General features: G+C 44.7%; 1 protein-coding gene across 1 annotated transcript; it reads right to left on the reverse strand.

Moving 5' to 3' along the window:
• Nucleotides 1-5910: 5910 nt before the first annotated feature.
• LOC311149844 (adenosine receptor A1-like) lies at nt 5911-14904 on the reverse strand (the record flags this gene model as incomplete). Its single annotated transcript, XM_084187081.1, has 5 exons — nt 5911-6369; nt 6992-7069; nt 7756-7858; nt 8200-8310; nt 14573-14904. The coding sequence occupies 5 exons, from the start codon at nt 14902-14904 to the stop codon at nt 5911-5913; spliced, it is 1083 nt and encodes a 360-aa protein (XP_084043207.1).
• Between the last annotated feature and the right edge of the window lie 4783 nt (nt 14905-19687).

Below are 19687 nucleotides of genomic sequence, written 5' to 3' on the forward strand. Positions count from 1 at the left end.
GAATAAGTCACTGGTCTTCTATGGCTACGTGCACCATGACACTGCCTATTTCCTCTGTTCATTTAGCAAACAAGACAGCTCATAATCCAGTGGCTTTATCACAGTCAACACACCTCGATTGTTCGCTTTAATTAGCTTTAGAAAATGTAAACATTCTCTCAGCCTCATGGCAAAATGTGTAGGATAGCCTGAGGTGAGCCACAGTGCCTTCGGACAGTATTCAAACCCCTTGACTTTTTCCACATTTTGTTGAGTTACAGCCTTAAATTAAAATGGATTACATTAAGATGTTTTGTCACTGGCCTACACACATTACCCCATAATGTCAAAGTTGAGTTATGTTCTACAAAATATGTACAAATTAATAAAAAATGAAAAGCTGAAATGTCTTGAATTAATAAGTATTCAACCCCTTTGCAATTGCAAGCCTAAATAAGTTCAGGAGTAAAAATGTGCTTCACAAGTCACATAATGAGTTGCATGGACTCACTCTGTGTGCAATAATAGTGTTTAACATGATTTTTTAATGACTACCTCATCTCTGTACCCCAGACATACAATTATCTGTAAGGTCCCTCAGTCGAGCAGTGAATTTCAAACACAGATTCAACCACAAAGACCAGGGAGGTTTTCCAAATGTAAAATATATGAAATCGTTAAATAAGATGATTTTAAAATAAAACAATTGAATGACAAAGCTGTAAAACATTATCCTAAATATAAACCAGCAACTTAGTGAATACCATTGGTGTTTAATATGAGGGTTTCAGAATGAAATATATATATTTTTTTTTAATATTGATTTTACTATGTCAATATGTATTTGTTGTCAATGTTTTAGCGTCAAACTGGTGGCAGTGTGAAAAAAATAAATAGAGTTAATTTAAAATAATGCCATTGTTGATTAGATGCTTTTTTCATTAATTAGGCTATTTTCCCTTGAACCATATGGTCTATGTTCTAGACATTGTTTTTTAACAACGATAGGATAGGGTTGCAAAGCTACCGGTAATTTACCAAAGTTACCGGAATCTTGAGTAATTTTGGTAATTAACAGAAAATCTACGGCAATCTATCGTAACTTTGGTCATTTATATTTGAATGACCAAAGTTAACGATAGATTGCCTTGCAACCCTATCCAGCGCCCATGTTAGTTCACGCACAACATTATCTCCACATGGTACCAGTAACATTACAGTAATATGACTGTCGAAGAACATGATAACAAACATTTATTCAGTCATTATTTTTTAACATCTTCTCCCAAGTGTGATATTTTGTACAACTGGCCTATAAATACATATCTCATCATCACGTCAATTATACAGGTTGGTAGTGGGATTAAAGTCAAACAATTTCCCTTGACATGTTTAAACACGACTGGGTCTGCATTCACAGTGTCAGTGTAGGAGTGCCGATCTAGGATGGGTTTTTGCCTTTCAGATCATAATGAATACGTTTACATGGACAAGGAAGGACCAGGATTCTTGATCAGCACTCTTACTCTAAGACACGTTTGTGGTTCCTGATTCTTTCAGTGGAGTTGAATAGAGATACTGGTTATGATAAGACTTCTGTAGAAATAATACCTCCAGCGTTACATATACACCTAATGCATATAGCATCATTAGGCACAGTCTGAACATGACATCAGTCATATACAAGACTCTACATGCTGTACAATGGACTTCAGTATAATACATTCTCCTCCTCATACTGTACCAAATGGTGAGTGTGGTCAAAGATGACGTGTGCGTCCCAAATCGCACCCTATTCCCGATATAGTGCACTACTTTTGACCAAAAAGCCCTATGCACTACTATAGGCCTAAGGGCCCTGGTTGAAAGTAGTGCACTCCATAGGGAATAGGGTGCCATTTGAGACACAAACAATGTCCAAAAATCAAAAGAAAGAAGGATGTTCAGGCATTCCAAGCTGATCCCAGATCTGTGGATGCCAAACTAGCCTGATCCCAGATCTGTGGATGCCAAGCTAGCCTGATCCCAGATCTGTGGATGCCAAGCTAGCCTGATCCCAGATCTGTGGATGCCAAGCTAGCCTGATCCCAGATCTGTGGATGCCAAGCTAGCCTGATCCCAGATCTGTGGATGCCAAGCTAGCCTGATCCCAGATCTGTGCTCATGTCAACTCCACAGCTGTCATTAAGCCATGACAGTAAGTGACAAGAAGCTGGCATGATAACACAAACAGGCAGCCGGCCAAGCAGGCTACGTACAAGCAGAGCATTATGCAAATGAAGCAAAAACAGTTGAGCCAGATACAGTAATACCGTAGTATAGATCAAATCAAATCAAATTGTATATGTCACATGCGTCGAATACAACAGGTGTAGACCTTACAATACAGTAATACTGTAGTATAGATAGAGTAATACTGTAGTATAGATACAGTAATACTATAGTATAGATACAATCAGTTGGAATGAATCCCCCCAGCCCCTCACATGTGCCTCCCTCTCTCTCACTTCTCTCTGTAGCGGATCAGTATTATTGGGCGGAGGGAGGGAGGAATGGAGTATTGGAAGGAGGGATGGAGTGAGGAAGGAAGGAAGGAAGGAGGGAGGGGAGGGAAGAATCCAATTGAGGAGTCACAAAACCGTGGTGTCAGCACAGACACCTTATCGTTTGTCCTCCCAGCAGTGTAGAGGGGAGGGAGAGGAGAGCAGTGGTGTAGAGGGGAGGGAGAGGAGAGCAGCGGTGTAGAGGGGAGGGGAGAGAGAGGAGAGCAGTGGTGTAGAGGGGAGGGGAGAGGAGCGGTGTAGAGGGGAGGGGAGGGGAGAGCAGCGGTGTAGAGGGGAGGGGAGGGGAGAGCAGCAGTGTAGAGGGGAGAGAGAGCAGTGGTGTAGAGGGGAGGGGAGAGAGAGGAGAGCAGCGGTGTAGCGGGGAGGGGAGAGAGAGGAGAGCAGCGGTGTAGCGGGGAGGGGAGAGAGAGGAGAGCAGCGGTGTAGCGGGGAGGGGAGAGAGAGGAGAGCAGCGGGGAGAGGGGAGGGGAGAGAGAGGAGAGCAGCGGGGAGAGGGGAGGGGAGGGGAGAGCAGCCGTGTAGAGGGGAGGGGAGAGCAGCGGGGAGAGGGGAGGGGAGGGGAGAGCAGCCGTGTAGAGGGGAGGGGAGAGCAGCGGTGTAGAGGGGAGGGGAGAGAGAGGAGAGCAGCGGGGAGAGGGGAGGGGAGAGCAGCGGTGTAGAGGGGAGGGGAGGGGAGAGCAGCAGTGTAGAGGGGAGAGAGAGCAGTGGTGTAGAGGGGAGGGGAGAGAGAGGAGAGCAGCGGTGTAGCGGGGAGGGGAGAGAGAGGAGAGCAGCGGTGTAGCGGGGAGGGGAGAGAGAGGAGAGCAGCGGTGTAGCGGGGAGGGGAGAGAGAGGAGAGCAGCGGTGTAGCGGGGAGGGGAGAGAGAGGAGAGCAGCGGGGAGAGGGGAGGGGAGAGAGAGGAGAGCAGCGGGGAGAGGGGAGGGGAGGGGAGAGCAGCCGTGTAGAGGGGAGGGGAGAGCAGCGGGGAGAGGGGAGGGGAGGGGAGAGCAGCCGTGTAGAGGGGAGGGGAGAGCAGCGGTGTAGAGGGGAGGGGAGAGAGAGGAGAGCAGCGGGGAGAGGGGAGGGGAGAGCAGCGGTGTAGAGGGGAGGGGAGGGGAGAGCAGCCGTGTAGAGGGGAGGGGAGGGGAGAGCAGCCGTGTAGAGGGGAGGGGAGAGAGAGGAGAGCAGCGGTGTAGCGGGGAGGGGAGAGAGAGGAGAGCAGCGGGGAGAGGGGAGGGGAGAGCAGCGGTGTAGAGGGGAGGGGAGAGCAGTGGTGTAGAGGGGAGGGGAAGGGAGAGCAGCGGGGAGAGGGGAGGGAGAGGAGAGCAGCGGGGAGAGGGGAGGGGAGGAGAGCAGCGGTCCACTCGTTCCTCCACTGTGCTTCTCGTGTCTTAAGACACCGAATCAAGATATGTGTTCATTCACAGCTGACGAGCTGCCACCATAGCTACATTTAATTCACATTCACATCGTTACATTCATATTAAGCCTTTCTCAGCTCAAATCAATACAGTTTAATAAACAGCAGGAAGATGTACCTTATCGTTTGATAATTGGAACATCTGGAACCCTTTTAAGTCACATTGTCATTTTGTTTTATAACGTTTGATAATCTGACATTGATCAACCTCACAGTCAGTGCTGTATTTTGCACATTTCATCATGAGGATCATATCAGCTGTCAGTTCCTTTCTAATTTCACAATGCTAAAAAGACCCACTGTCAGTGTTCTGTTAACTGTCAGTTGAAGCTCAGTGTCTTCAGATTAGTTTGTTACTAAAATGTATCATTGTCAAAGAGACTTAGGCCTAGATTCAATCAGATAAAGCGTTAACCGGCGATAGCTCGACAACCGCATAGCTGATGTTTTGGCTGTGTCTGAGGCGTAATTACGTTGGAGCTGTCAAATCGGTGCAAGTGCTCTTGATCATTGTCACAAAGCCACACCCCTCACACTCACGTTAGAAGTTCAGAACGAGAAAGTCTAGGCTTTATGGAAATAATGAGGATTTCTATCAGCCTAATCCAGGTGTAGATTACATCTCACATTCGAAATTGTAAACAAGGCTGCAGCCAAATGGCAATGTCCGCTTTAGGTATAATGCCAGGAGCAGCTCCAAAGCAGTTCCACCTCCGACACCACCAAAACAACCGCTACGCGGACGACGGTTAAAGTGGATCTGATTGAATAGAGCCCTTACATTATTGCACATTTTTTATTAGCCTTTTTTACCGTATAAACTCTAATACTCCTTTTCAATGGTTTTACTATATAAACCCTAATAGAGTACCACAGTATGAGTCATAATACCCATAAAACCTAGCGGTCAAAGAGGGAAATGGTTCCAATCGTTTTTCCACCATTCATTTTTCCCATAGGGGATTATAGAAACACTTCAAATAAGGGCTGTGTTTTGTGTAGGCTTACCCTGGCGTGACGTTTTGATAAGCATGTAAATGTCTCTGGGACAAGGTGACTTTTATCAATATATTTGCCTGTTTTTACCCCCCAAAATGAAATGCTAATTAGTTGCTAATGTGTCTATCATAAAGAACTACAAATGCCATGATGATCTGGACGAGACTGCCGAATCGAGGCAAAGGTAAGAATCTCTGGATTAACTATCTAATGTTAGCTAAATGTAGTAATGAATAAATTGGCTACATGTCTTTAAATGGACAATTCTGTGAACTGTCTTGCGCAAGTTTTAAATTGACACAATACCTGTTAGCAAAGGTGTCAGCTAGAGATGACGTGCAGGAGCCTGCAGGGATTTGTAGTTTGATGCTAATTAGCATTTTTGAATCTGAGATTAAATAGAGCTGAATATATTGATAAAAGTCACCTTGACCTAGAGAAATGTACACTGTTATCAAAACATCACGCCAGGGTAAGCCTACACGAAACACAGCCCTTATATTAAGGGTTTCTAAAATCCCCTATGGGAAAAATGAATGGTGGAAAAACGATTGGAACCATTTCCCTGTTTGACCGCTGGTTTTATGGGTATTATGACACTGTTTACCGTATAAACCCTAATACTCATTTTCAATGTTTTTTTTCCTCCACCTCAAACTCAAATACACCTCCGCCTGTTAAAATGTGATTTCACAGTCTGTAAGATATCTTTACAAGTCCTGCAAGTCGCCAAACTTTCTTTCACCATGTCACAGTCCTCCATTGGTCGCTAGCTATACATTCAGAACGACTATGAGCATACCTCTGGCTCCTGTTAAACAACCTCTATTCATCCCCCAAAACATAGGAACTCATAGGTTTCTGACACATCAATGTAGAAACTCCCTTTGTTCTGGGGTTAGTTAGATATTGTTGTGCTTCATTGGGGGTTTCTGCAGTGGTGGAGCATCGTTGTGAGACTGTGGCCGTTAGGGTTTGGCCTCCTGCATCTGCTCTAGTGGAGGCTGCTGCCCTTCTTGTGGTGGCGATAGAGCTGGCTGTGAGTCTCTGTTCGGATTAGGATTCCCGTTCTCATTCTCATTCTGGTTCTCTTTCTGATCCTTCTCACTAGGCTGATTCAAAATGGCGGGTACGTCCTTACAACAGAAGTACTGCTTCCAGATCTTCAGGAAAGCGTCGCGGAACTTGTTGATGCGGAAGGCGTAGACGATGGGGTTGACGGCTGAGTTGCCGTGCGTGAGCAATATAGCGACGTAGATCAGGAACAGGGGTTTGTCGCAGGTCGGACAGAACAGCGTGACGCAGTTGATGATGTGGAGGGGAAGCCAGCTGATGGCAAACAGGAAGAGGACCAGGGCCAGCGACTTGGCCAGTTTGAGTTCCTTGTTGTAGTACTTGTTGGGGTCGGTGTGGCTGGTGGTGCAAGCCTGTAAGAAGAAAGATTACCTTCAATAACGTATTATTGAAATAAACAAATCATAATTTCTATAGCTTTTATAGCCATATACATATACTCAGGGGATCCATTTCCCCCTAGATAGATAATCTAGTAGCCTAGCTTCTAGTCTGTGTCACGCTCGTTATAAACAGCGGACCAAGGCGCAGCGGGATATGCGTACATTCTTTATTTCTAGTACACAAACAAACAAAAACAACAAAACAAAACGATACGTGAAGTCCTGAGTTGAACACAAACCTTCCGGGAACAACGATCCCACAATAAACATGTGCCAACAGGCTGCCTTAGTATGGTCCCCAATCAGAGACAACGAGCTACAGCTGCCTCTGATTGGGAACCACCCTGGCCAACATAGAAATACACGAACTAGAACCAAAACATAGAAAATAACACATAGAACATCCACACCCTGGCTCAACATATAAGAGTCCCCAGAGCCAGGGCGTGACAGTCTGTTTCTGTTTTTTTGCCAACTCCTTATGGAAGTCTCCTGTTTGGTATGGCAATGAGTGACAAGGAGTTGGCAAGATAGCACAAACAGAGGTGTGGCGAGGCTACATAGATGGGAGGAGGGGCGGTGGTCACCTCACCTTCTTGTTGAGCTGCTTGTGGATCATGTAGAAGATCTCTGTGTAGATGACCAGCATGAGGAGTAAAGGAGGCAGCACCTGTAGTGAAACATAGTCCAGTCCCGTGTTAGCTCCAGTACCGTGTTTTACCCATGCACTAGTTGACCTACAGAGCTACTTAACAACAATGTATGTATCCCTGAAACGCTTTAGTTCAACAAACAACATCCGACGCCCTGACCTCAAGTCTTATGAACATGATACATTACATAAAGAGAGATGTTATAATACCCAGCCGATATACTACATAAAGAGAGGTGTTATAATACCCAGCCGATATACTACATAAAGAGAGATGTTATAATACCCAGCCGATATACTACATAAAGAGAGATGTTATAATACCCAGCCGATATACTACATAAAGAGAGATGTTATAATACCCAGCCGATATACTACATAAAGAGAGATGTTATATTACCCAGCCGATATACTACATAAAGAGAGATGTTATAATACCCAGCCGATATACTACATAAAGAGAGATGTTATATTACCCAGCCGATATACTACATAAAGAGAGATGTTATATTACCCAGCCGATATACTACATAAAGAGAGATGTTATATTACCCAGCCGATATACTACATAAAGAGAGATGTTATATTACCCAGCCGATATACTACATAAAGAGAGATGTTATAATACCCAGCCGATATACTACATAAAGAGAGATGTTATATTACCCAGCCGATATACTACATAAAGAGAGATGTTATAATACCCAGCCGAAGAAGTTGAAGTAGACCATATAGTCCATGCTGATTACGTTCTCAAACTGACAGGTGATGGTGAGATCCTCATTCATGGAACTGTTCTGCTGTAGCCTGCAGGGAGGAAGAGAAAGGGGGGGGGGGTGAAAGGGGGGGGGGGGGGGGGGGGGTGGTTGACGGGGAGCAAGAGATAGCGGGAGGTGTTATTTACTTGCGGGAGGTGTTATCTAATTGGGTATATTATAGATACATAGTATCAATAGCAGAACTAGAATAACTGAGTTATTTATAAATACATCGAAAGGACAATTGGGGAGCCTGAAATGGCAACCATATGGGGCCCTGTTCAGAAGTAGTGCACTATATAGGGAATAGGAAGCCATTTCGGACACAGATAATGTCACATCGCAATTAGAAAACAACACACAACTAATTTAAAATACATGGCCATCTACCTCCAGAGGTTGTTCCAGCCCAGCATGGGGGTCAAGCCCACGATGAAGGCCACGGTCCAGCACACCACCACCGCCACGGCCGCTCGCTGCTTTGTCACCACACGCTTATAGCTGTAGAGATAAAGAGAAACCAGGCGGTTAGGGAGTTAGTCACCTATACCATAACACAAGGAGTTAGTCACCTATATCATAACACAAGGAGTTAGTCAACTATGCCATAACACAAGGAGTTAGTCAACTATGCCATAACACAAGGAGTTAGTCAACTATGCCATAACACAAGGAGTTAGTTAACTATACCATAACACAAGGAGTTAGTTACCTATATCATAACACAAGGAGTTAGTTACCTATACCATAACACAAGGAGTTAGTCACCTATACCATAACACAAGGAGTTAGTTACCTATACCATAACACAAGGAGTTAGTTACCTATACCATAACACAAGGAGTTAGTTACCTATACCATAACACAAGGAGTTAGTTACCTATACCATAACACAAGGAGTTAGTCACCTATACCATAACACAAGGAGTTAGTTACCTATACCATAACACAAGGAGTTAGTTACCTATACCATAACACAAGGAGTTAGTTACCTATACCATAACACAAGGAGTTAGTTACCTATACCATAACACAAGGAGTTAGACACCTATACCATAACACAAGGAGTTAGTTACCTATACCATAACACAAGGAGTTAGCTACCTATACCATAACACAAGGAGTTAGTCACCTATACCATAACACAAGGAGTTAGTCACCTATATCATAACACAAGGAGTTAGTCAACTATGCCATAACACAAGGAGTTAGTCAACTATGCCATAACACAAGGAGTTAGTCAACTATGCCATAACACAAGGAGTTAGTTAACTATACCATAACACAAGGAGTTAGTTACCTATATCATAACACAAGGAGTTAGTTACCTATACCATAACACAAGGAGTTAGTCACCTATACCATAACACAAGGAGTTAGTTACCTATACCATAACACAAGGAGTTAGTTACCTATACCATAACACAAGGAGTTAGTTACCTATACCATAACACAAGGAGTTAGTTACCTATACCATAACACAAGGAGTTAGTCACCTATACCATAACACAAGGAGTTAGTTACCTATACCATAACACAAGGAGTTAGTTACCTATACCATAACACAAGGAGTTAGTTACCTATACCATAACACAAGGAGTTAGTTACCTATACCATAACACAAGGAGTTAGACACCTATACCATAACACAAGGAGTTAGACACCTATAACATAACACTAGGAGTTAGTTACCTATACCATAACACAAGGAGTTAGTTACCTATACCATAACACAAGGAGTTAGTTACCTATACCATAACACAAGGAGTTAGTTACCTATACCATAACACAAGGAGTTAGTCACCTATACCATAACACAAGGAGTTAGTTACCTATACCATAACACAAGGAGTTAGTTACCTATACCATAACACAAGGAGTTAGTTACCTATACCATAACACAAGGAGTTAGTTACCTATACCATAACACAAGGAGTTAGACACCTATACCATAACACAATGATGTAGTTACCTATACCATAACACAAGGAGTTAGACACCTATAACATAACACTAGGAGTTAGTTACCTATACCATAACACAAGGAGTTAGTTACCTATACCATAACACAAGGAGTTAGTTACCCACACACACACACACACACACACACACACAGACACACACACACACACACACAGACACACACACACACACTCACACACACATTGACACACACACACACAGACACACACTCTCTCTCACACACACACACACACACAGACACACACACACAGACACACACAAAACACACACACACACTCTCTCACACACACACACACACACACACACACACTCTCATGATCTAGCGTAGATAACACACGTAGCTCCCATAACAGCCTGACGGTTTAATAACAATGTAAATGGTTTCTTATCATATGTACCAAATGATTCACATTGCCTGTTGTGTCCTCCTGTGTTACTCTGTCCATGTGCATATGTCACGCCCTGACCTATAGAACTCTAGTTAGTTTGGTCAGGGCGTGCATGTTTAGTATCCATGTTATGGTTTTTGCTCTGCAAGGGCCGCGTCTTTTGTGGAGCGACGGGTAACGGCGCTTCGAGGGTGACTGTTGTCGATGTGTGCAGAGGGTCCCTGGTTCGAGCCCAGGTAGGGGCGAGGAGAGGGACGGAAGCAACGCTGTTACATTCGTCCTTCAACGTCCGTGACAGCATATCATGTAGATAGTGAGAGGTGATCCTCTCGTAAAGCTATATAGGCCCGTGTGTATTTTACAGGTCTGATTTAGATGTATGCATTATTAGGGTGTATTACACGTATGATGATGATGATGATGATGATGACTGTTTAATGATTTTTAAAAATCCAGAAATCCAGATTTATATCCAATATTGACACTAAATTGTCCATTATGGACCGTTCCTTTTTGTCCTTTGGTCATTCAGAACAACTACTGTGGAATCATTGATTGATTTATAATTGGAAATAGTTAAATTATAGTACTGCCTAATTTGAAGTGTTATTTTCTGTAGAAGTGTTAAAGGTGTTGTGAAAGAGGCGATGGCAGGTGTGAGCTAACTGATAACTTGACAAGGTTTAATAATAGACGAAGACATCAAAGACAGTAATGAGATTCAGCTATGCCACTGCCAGGAGGAGTCAAAAGTGCATGACAAATATGGCCAATCTCTCTCTCTCTCTCTCTCTCTCTCTCTCTCTCTCTCTCTCTCTCTCTCTCTCTCTCTCTCTCTCTCTCTCTCTCTCTCTCTCGCATTCTCATGACAAATTCCCTATCTCTTTCTCTTTCTTTCTTTCTCTGTCTCTCTCTCTCTCTCTCTCTCTCTCTTTCTCTTTCTTTCTTTCTCTCTCTCTCTCTCTCTCTCTCTCTCTCTCTCACACTCTCTCTCTCTCTCTCTCTCTCTCCCTCTCGCTCTCTCACTCTCTCTCTCTCTCTCTTTCTCTTTCTTTCTTTCTTTCTTTCTTTCTTTCTTTCTTTCTTTCTTTCTTTCTTTCTTTCTTTCTTTCTCTCTCTCTCTCTCTCTCTCTCTCTCTCTCTCTCTCTCTCTCTCCCTCTCCCTCTCTCTCTCTGTCTCCCTCTCTCTCTGTCTTTCTCTCTCTCTGTCTGTCTCTCTCATTCTCATGACAAATTCACAATCTCTCTCTAGGTCTTTCTCTCTGTCATGACAAATTAACCATTCACAATCTCTCTCCAAAGTCAAAGTGGCTTCGTTAAAAAAAAGGATTGAAAGCGAGTATATCACTGTCTAACAATATTCAACAACAAATGGACCACATTCTGTGCTCCTCAGCCTCCTTCTGTTTCTCCTCAGCAGCATAGCCCCAAGCGTTTTGTTTCCCTCTGAACATGGCAGCAGTAGCGGGTGTGTACATGAAACACAGCATGTGTCGTTTCTTTCACTGTCACAGACTCACTCATTCCACTGTAACACAAAACAATATCCTCATCTTTCAAAAAAGGAAAGCCGTCTCCAAACCGAAAGACGGCAAAAAACAAAAATATTTTTGTAATGCATAGGTGCTCTTTTATTAATTAAATAAGCTGACGCGTTTTGACCTCAAACGGTATTCTCCTCTAATATCTTTGAATAAGTGCCCTAGAAAATGGACAGGTACTGTAAGTTGAACAACAAAAAGCAGCACATTGGCAGCAGAGAAGAAGGGGTAAGACAGACAGAGATGTGAGTTTTCTCCACACAGTCACAGCTTGTTAGTCTCCAATCCTTCCTTCACTGCATTCCTGAGGACATAACAGCTAATTAGAGCTGCTTGTATCAGCTCTGCTATGGTAAGCTGTCAATGTGTGTGTGTGTGTGTGTGTGTGTGTGTGTGTCTTCACACGTTTGTGTGTGTGCTTGTGTGTGTGCTTGCTTTCTTGCATGTGTGTGTGTTAAGCTGTCATGTCAATACCAGTATGTCAGACCCCTCCCCTCTTCATGCCTACAGGGTACTGGCAGTGCTGGTAGGATATAGGGCTTCCTAGTGAAATAAGAAACAGAATCAATTCATGTCAGGAGAGGTGTGTGTGTGTGTGTGTGTGTGTGTGTGTGTGTGTGTGTGTGTGTGTGTGTGTGTGTGTGTGTGTGTGTGTGTGTGTGTGTGTGTGTGTGTGTGTGTGTGTGTGAGTGAGTGAGTGAGTGAGTGAGTGAGAGTGAGTGAGTGAGTGAGTGAGTGAGTGAGTGAGTGAGTGAGTGAGTGAGTGAGTGAGTGAGTGAGTGAGTGAGTGAGTGAGTGAGTGAGTGAGTGAGTGAGTGAGTGAGTGAGTGAGTGAGTGAGTGAGTGAGTGAGTGAGTGAGTGAGTGAGTGAGTGAGTGAGTGAGTGAGTGAGTGAGTGAGTGAGTGAGTGAGTGAGTGAGTGAGTGAGTGAGTGAGTGTAGCAGCTATAAGCAAGCACATGGAAGAAGAATGTGCTATGATGACCACCATCATGATGACCACCACCACTTCGTAATCAGATCTCTATCATCATTATCATCATTACACCCTCTTCATCACCTCCTCCTCCTCCTCATCATCATCATTACACCCTCTTCATCACCTCCTCCTCCTCATCATCATCATTACACCCTCTTCATCACCTCCTCCTCCCCCTCCTCCTCATCATCATCATTACACCCTCTTCATCACCTCCTCCTCCTCATCATCATCATCATTACACCCTCTTCATCACCTCCTCCTCATCATCATCATTACAACCTCTTCACTACCTCCTCCTCATCATCATTATACCCTCTTCATCACCTCCTCCTCATCATCATCATTACACCCTCTTCATCACCTCCTCCTCCTCATCATCATCATTACACCCTCTTCATCACCTCCTCCTCATCATCATCATTACACCCTCTTCATCACCTCCTCATCATCATCATCATTACACCCTTTTCATCACCTCCTCCTCATCATCATCATTACACCATCTTCATTACATCCTCCTCCTCATTACATCCTCTTCACTACCTCTTCCTCCTCATCATCATTACACCCTCTTCATCACCTCCTTCTCCTCATTACAACCTCTTCACTACCTCCTCCTCATCATCATTATACCCTCTTCATCACCTCCTCCTCATTATCATCATCATTACACCCTCTTCATCACCTCCTCCTCCTCATCATCATCATTACACCCGCTTCATCACCTCCTCCTCATCATCATCATCATTACACCCTCTTCATCACCTCCTCCTCCTCATTACACCCTCGTCATCACCTCCTCCTCATCATCATCATTACACCCTCTTCATCACCTCCTCTTCATCATCATCATTATACCCTCTTCATCACCTCCTCCTCATCATCATTACACCCTCTTCATCACCTCCTCCTCCTCATCATCATTACATCATCTTCATCACCTCCTCCTCCTCATCATTATACCCTCTTCATCACCACCTCCTCATCATCATCATTACACCCTCTTCATCACCTCCTCCTCATCATCATCATTACACCCTCTTCATCACCTCCTCCTCATTACAACCTCATCATCACCTCCTCATCATCATCATCATTACACCCTCTTCATCACCTCCTCCTCATCATCATCATTACACCCTCTTCATCACCTCCTCCTCATCATCATCATTACACCCTCTTCATCACCTCCTCCTCCTCATTACACCCTCTTCATCACCTCCTCCGCATCATCATCATTACACCCTCTTCATCACCTCCTCCTCCTCATCATCATCATTACACCCTCTTCATCACCTCCTCCTCCTCATCATCATCATTACACCCTCTTCATCACCTCTTCCTCCTCCTCCTCATCATTAGACCCTCTTCATCACGTCCTCCTCCTCATCATCATCATTACATCCTCTTCATCACCTCCCCCTCCTCCCCCTCATCATTACACCCTCTTCATTACCTCCTCCTCCTCATCATCATTACACCCTCTTCACTACCTCCTCCTCCCCCTCCACACCTCCTCTTCCTCATCATTACGCCATCTTCATTGCATCCTCCTCTTCATCACCTCCTTCTTCCCCTCACCCTCATATCACCTTCTTCTTACATCCTCCTCCTCATCATCATCCTCAGTAGTGCATTTTATCTACCTGCTAAGTTAGCCTATAACTGGATGGCACAGGAGGCTGCTGAGGGGAGAACGGGCTCATAATAATGGCCGGAACAGAGCAAATGGAAACCATGTGTTTGATACCATTCCACCTATTCCGCTCCAGCCATTACCACGAGTCCGTTCTCCCCAATTAAGGTGGCACCAACCTCCTGTGCTATGGTCAGTGTACGTATAAGACATGATGAGCTGGTTGTGTTTACCTGGTTGGAATTTTGACCCTGAGATAGCGGTCAATAGCAATGGCCAGGAGGGCTAGGATGGAACTTTGCGTCAGCACCAGCACCGTGCACGCGACCATCAGGCAGCTGTAGAAGTGAGTTTGGAGTCCGATGCTGATAGTTATCGCCAAGGGGATGACGAGGGCTCCCACTGCGATATCCGCCAGTGCCAGAGAAACGATGAAACAGAATGTTGTGTCTCTCAACGACTTGTTAATTTTCACAGCCCAGACCACCATCACATTACCCAGGACGGAGAAGACGGCAATCACCACCTCCATGCCGATGTAGAGCGCCTGGAGTGCTTCAGGCATCCTTACAGCCTATTATAGTCCAAATGAGATAGAACTAGGTATTATTCCAACAAAAGCAAGCTCGGAAAGCCTACAAAATAATCATTTGAATAGGGTTACACTCCTAGAGTGCAAATGGGTTTGTGCGTTGTTCGTCCATTCAACGTCCGTTCTACAGTGGCCACATCACTTGGATTATTCTATTTCCACAATACTGAAGTTCTGATACACATCCAGTTTGTGAAGAGATTTAGCATCATATGGACCCCAAAAAGCAGATCTAGGAATGAATGGTTAGGCCTATAATTTGAAGATGTAGCAGACTAGTAGTTCCGAGGTTGTTGTCGCGCGCTGCTGATCCTGTCCTCGTCCAATACCCTGTTCCACCACTTCGCTGGATCCACCTGCGCTCCGGGAAGGGACCCGTCCGCCCAGTATTGTTTATTATTTAGCCCCGGTAATCACTTCAACATCTTCTTCTTAGCCTATTTTATCCACGGTTTCTCAGTTGCCAGTTGAAAAGCATCACTTCGAGAATAAAAAAAAAATCGTCCTGGAAAGTATTTAGTGAACGAAGCACACCCACTGAGCACATTGTTTCCACGCAATGAAATTACTTTGAACCAACTTGAAATAGATGTTGAATTGACGTCTGTGCCCCGTGGGCAGAGGTTTCGTTCTGTGCTAGGCGGTAGCTCAAATAAAATGCAATCGGGCGCCCGTGCTCTTCCGCCGTGCTCTTTCCGGTTGTGCTTTGTGAGTCAAAGCACTTGCGCTTGGCTCTCGAGCTCCTTTGTTTTGGTCCCACACTCTATTGCCCCTTCTCTGTTTCATTAGGCTATTCTCTGATTTCACCTTCTCTGTTTCATTAGGCTATTCTCTGATTTCACCTTCTCTGTTTCATTAGGCTATTCTCGGATTTTCACCTTCTCTGTTTCATTAGGCTATTCTCGGATTTCACCTTCTCTGTTTCATTCTCGGATTTCACCTTCTCTGTTTCATTAGGCTATTCTCTGATTTCACCTTCTCTGTTTCATTAGGCTATTCTCGGATTTCACCTTCTCTGTTTCATTAGGCTATTCTCTGATTTCCTCTTCTTTGTTTCATTAGGCTATTCTCTGATTTCACCTTCTCTGTTTCATTAGGCTATTCTCTGATTTCACCTTCTCTGTTTCATTAGGCTATTCTCTGATTTCCCCTTCTCTGTTTCATTAGGCTATTCTCGGATTTTCACCTTCTCTGTTTCATTAGGCTATTCTCGGATTTCACCTTCTCTGTTTCATTCTCGGATTTCACCTTCTCTGTTTCATTAGGCTATTCTCTTATTTCACCTTCTCTGTTTCATTAGGCTATTCTCTGATTTCACCTTCTCTGTTTCATTAGGCTATTCTCTTATTTCACCTTCTCTGTTTCATTAGGCTATTCTCTGATTTCACCTTCTCTGTTTCATTAGGCTATTCTTTGATTTCCCCTTCTCTGTTTCATTAAGCTATTCTCGGATTTCACCTTCTCTGTTTCATTAGGCTATTCTCTGATTTCACCTTCTCTGTTTCATTAGGCTATTCTCTGATTTCACCTTCTCTGTTTCATTAGGCTATTCTCTGATTTCACCTTCTCTGTTTCATTAGGCTATTCTCTGATTTCACCTTCTCTGTTTCATTAGGCTATTCTCTGATTTCACCTTCTCTGTTTCATTAGGCTATTCTTTGATTTCCCCTTCTCTGTTTCATTAGGCTGTTCTCGGATTTCACCTTCTCTGTTTCATTAGGCTATTCTCTGATTTCACCTTCTCTGTTTCATTAGGCTATTCTCGGATTTCACTTTCTCTGTTTCATTAGGCTATTCTCTGATTTCACCTTCTCTGTTTCATTAGGCTATTCTTTGATTTCCCCTTCTCTGTTTCATTAGGCTGTTCTCGGATTTCACCTTCTCTGTTTCATTAGGCTATTCTCTGATTTCACCTTCTCTGTTTCATTAGGCTATTCTTTGATTTCACCTTCTCTGTTTCATTAGGCTATTCTCGGATTTCCCCTTCTCTGTTTCATTAGGGTGTTCTCAGATTTCACCTTCTCTGTTTCATTAGGCTATTCTCTGATTTCCTCTTCTCTGTTTCATTAGGGTGTTCTCAGATTTCACCTTCTCTGTTTCATTAGGCTATTCTTTGATTTCCCCTTCTCTGTTTCATTAGGCTATTCTCAGAATTTCACCTTATCTGTTTCATTAGGCTATTCTCGGATTTCAAACGGTTCTTTTGAAACCAATTGTCATTGCCATAATTTCAACTCTGTGAATTTTCATTGAAGTTGCGTCCGTCTTGTTTCTTCCAATGGAGAGAGAAATGAGGGAGAAAACGGTTGTGCTGTGCTGCAATGGCCGTCCCAGAGACGTCTCTCTCTCAATGGCCGTCCCAGAGACGTCTCTCTCTCAATGGCCGTCCCAGAGAATTCTCTCTCTCAATGGCCGTCCCAGAGACGTCTCTCTCTCAATGGCCGTCCCAGAGACGTCTCTCTCTCAATGGCCGTCCCAGAGACGTCTCTCTCTCAATGGCCGTCCCAGAGACGTCTCTCTCTCAATGGCCGTCCCAGAGACGTCTCTCTCTCAATGGCCGTCCCAGAGACGTCTCTCTCTCAATGGCCGTCCCAGAGACGTCTCTCTCTCAATGGCCGTCCCAGAGACGTCTCTCTCTCAATGGCCGTCCCAGAGACGTCTCTCTCTCAATGGCCGTCCCAGAGACGTCTCTCTCTCAATGGCCGTCCCAGAGACATCTCTCTCTCAATGGCCGTCCCAGAGACGTCTCTCTCTCAATGGCCGTCCCAGAGACATCTCTCTCTTTGTGCCAACGGGCGAATGGGGATTGAACTCTCTCTCTCTCTGATCTATCTAGTAGGCTTACTCCTAGGATACCCTAGACTATTTATTTGGAATGTAATTGTTCTCACTTCTAACCCCTACTGGCCCGGTGTCAATTCCATTGTGCAAAACGTTACTCAACAATCGCACGGGTGTCTCGGGCACAGCTCATTGATTACTCCGCTGTGACAAGGTGGTGAGCGGTTCAAGTCAAATCACTCGGAAAGGACACTTCCAATAGGAAAGAATGGGTGAGAGAAAAAGAAAAGGGGGTTTTATGCAGTAGACTGCAACCCCACTACAGTCAGTGTTAGAAGTCTGTAATAATAGTGGTACTACTATATATATACTACTATATATATACTACTATATATATATATATACTACTAATAATACTACTACTACTACTTATTGTTAGTTTGTTTCTGTTTTTCTTTTTGGATCCATATTGGCTCTTCTAGAGGCAACAGGTACTCTTCCTGGGGTACACTACAGTAGACTACTTTTATAACAGCTGTATTTAGATTTTATGACACTAATAATTATATTTCCAGAATAGAGTACAGAACTGTAAGCCCAATTATATTGATTTAATGGTTTTAAAATGTCATTACAAATGCCTTTATGGATGCAATTAAAAAAAAAAAACTGTGTCCATCCTTGCCCTTTAGAAATTATCCATTATTTTGAATCGAATGAAACTAAGTTCATTTCTCTATATACGTGATAATCAGAAATCAATACTGATTTTAAAACGGGTCATTAACTTTCAGACAAATTAAGTGTGTCCAGTGTAGGATCAATGGTCCCAGGATCAATTTCTATATACAAAGGCCTTCTCGCACAGGTCGTGCCCCAAATGGCACCCTTTTCCTTAGTCCACTCCTTTAGGCCGTGGTCAAAAGGTAGTGAACTAACTAGGGAATAGGGTGCCATTTGAGACGAAGCCCCAGTATTCTGTCTGTGTTAAAGCAGCCTCCGTGAAACACTCAGCAATGTGAGGGCTGGGATCACCAGTGAGTGAGTGACAGCTCTTGTCATGTCTCTGGTTCAAAGTTGGAGAGAGAGAGAGACAGAGAGAGAGAGTGATGAAAAGAGAGCGAGAGAGAGAGAGAGAGAGAAAGAGAGAGAGAGAGAGAGAGAGAGAGAGAGAGAGAGAGAGAGAGAGAGAGAGAGAGAGAGAAAGCTACAGCAAGAGGGAAAGAGGTCCCAGATGGTACACTGCACTGTGCTCTGACACTCACTTACATAACATGGACTAGGCAGGAGACAGGCAGACAGGCAGGGAGTTGGGTTAGGGCACGGAGCTAGGTTAGGGCAGGGAGCTAGGTTAGGGCAGGGAGCTAGGTTAGGGCAGGGAGCTAGGTTAGGGCAGGGAGCTAGGTTAGGGCAGGGAGCTAGGTTAGGGCAGGGAGCTGGGTTAGGGCAGGGAGCTAGGTTAGGGCAGGGAGCTAGGTTAGGGCAGGGAGCTAGGTTAGGGCAGGGAGCTAGGTTAGGGCAGGGAGCTAGGTTAGGGCAGGGAGCTGGGTTAGGGCAGGGAGCTAGGTTAGGGCAGGGTGCTAGGTTAGGGCAGGGAGCTAGGTTAGGGCAGGGAGCTGGGTTAGGGCAGGGAGCTAGGTTAGGGCAGGGAGCTAGGTTAGGGCAGGGAGCTAGGTTAGGGCAGGGAGCTGGGTTAGGGCAGGGAGCTAGGTTAGGGCAGGGAGCTAGGTTAGGGCAGGGAGCTAGGTTAAGGCAGGGAGCTGGGTTAGGGCAGGGAGCTAGGTTAGGGCAGGGAGCTAGGTTAGGGCAGGGAGCTAGGTTAGGGCAGGGAGCTGGGTTAGGGCAGGGAGCTAGGTTAGGGCAGGGAGCTAGGTTAGGGCAGGGAGCTAGGTTAGGGCAGGGAGCTAGGTTAGGGCAGGGAGCTAGGTTAGGGCAGGGAGCTAGGTTAGGGCAGGGAGCTGGGTTAGGGCAGGGA

Source organism: Coregonus lavaretus (assembly GCF_964263955.1).
Source record: "Coregonus lavaretus genome assembly, chromosome: 22".
NCBI classification, from domain to species: Eukaryota; Metazoa; Chordata; class Actinopteri; order Salmoniformes; family Salmonidae; genus Coregonus; species Coregonus lavaretus.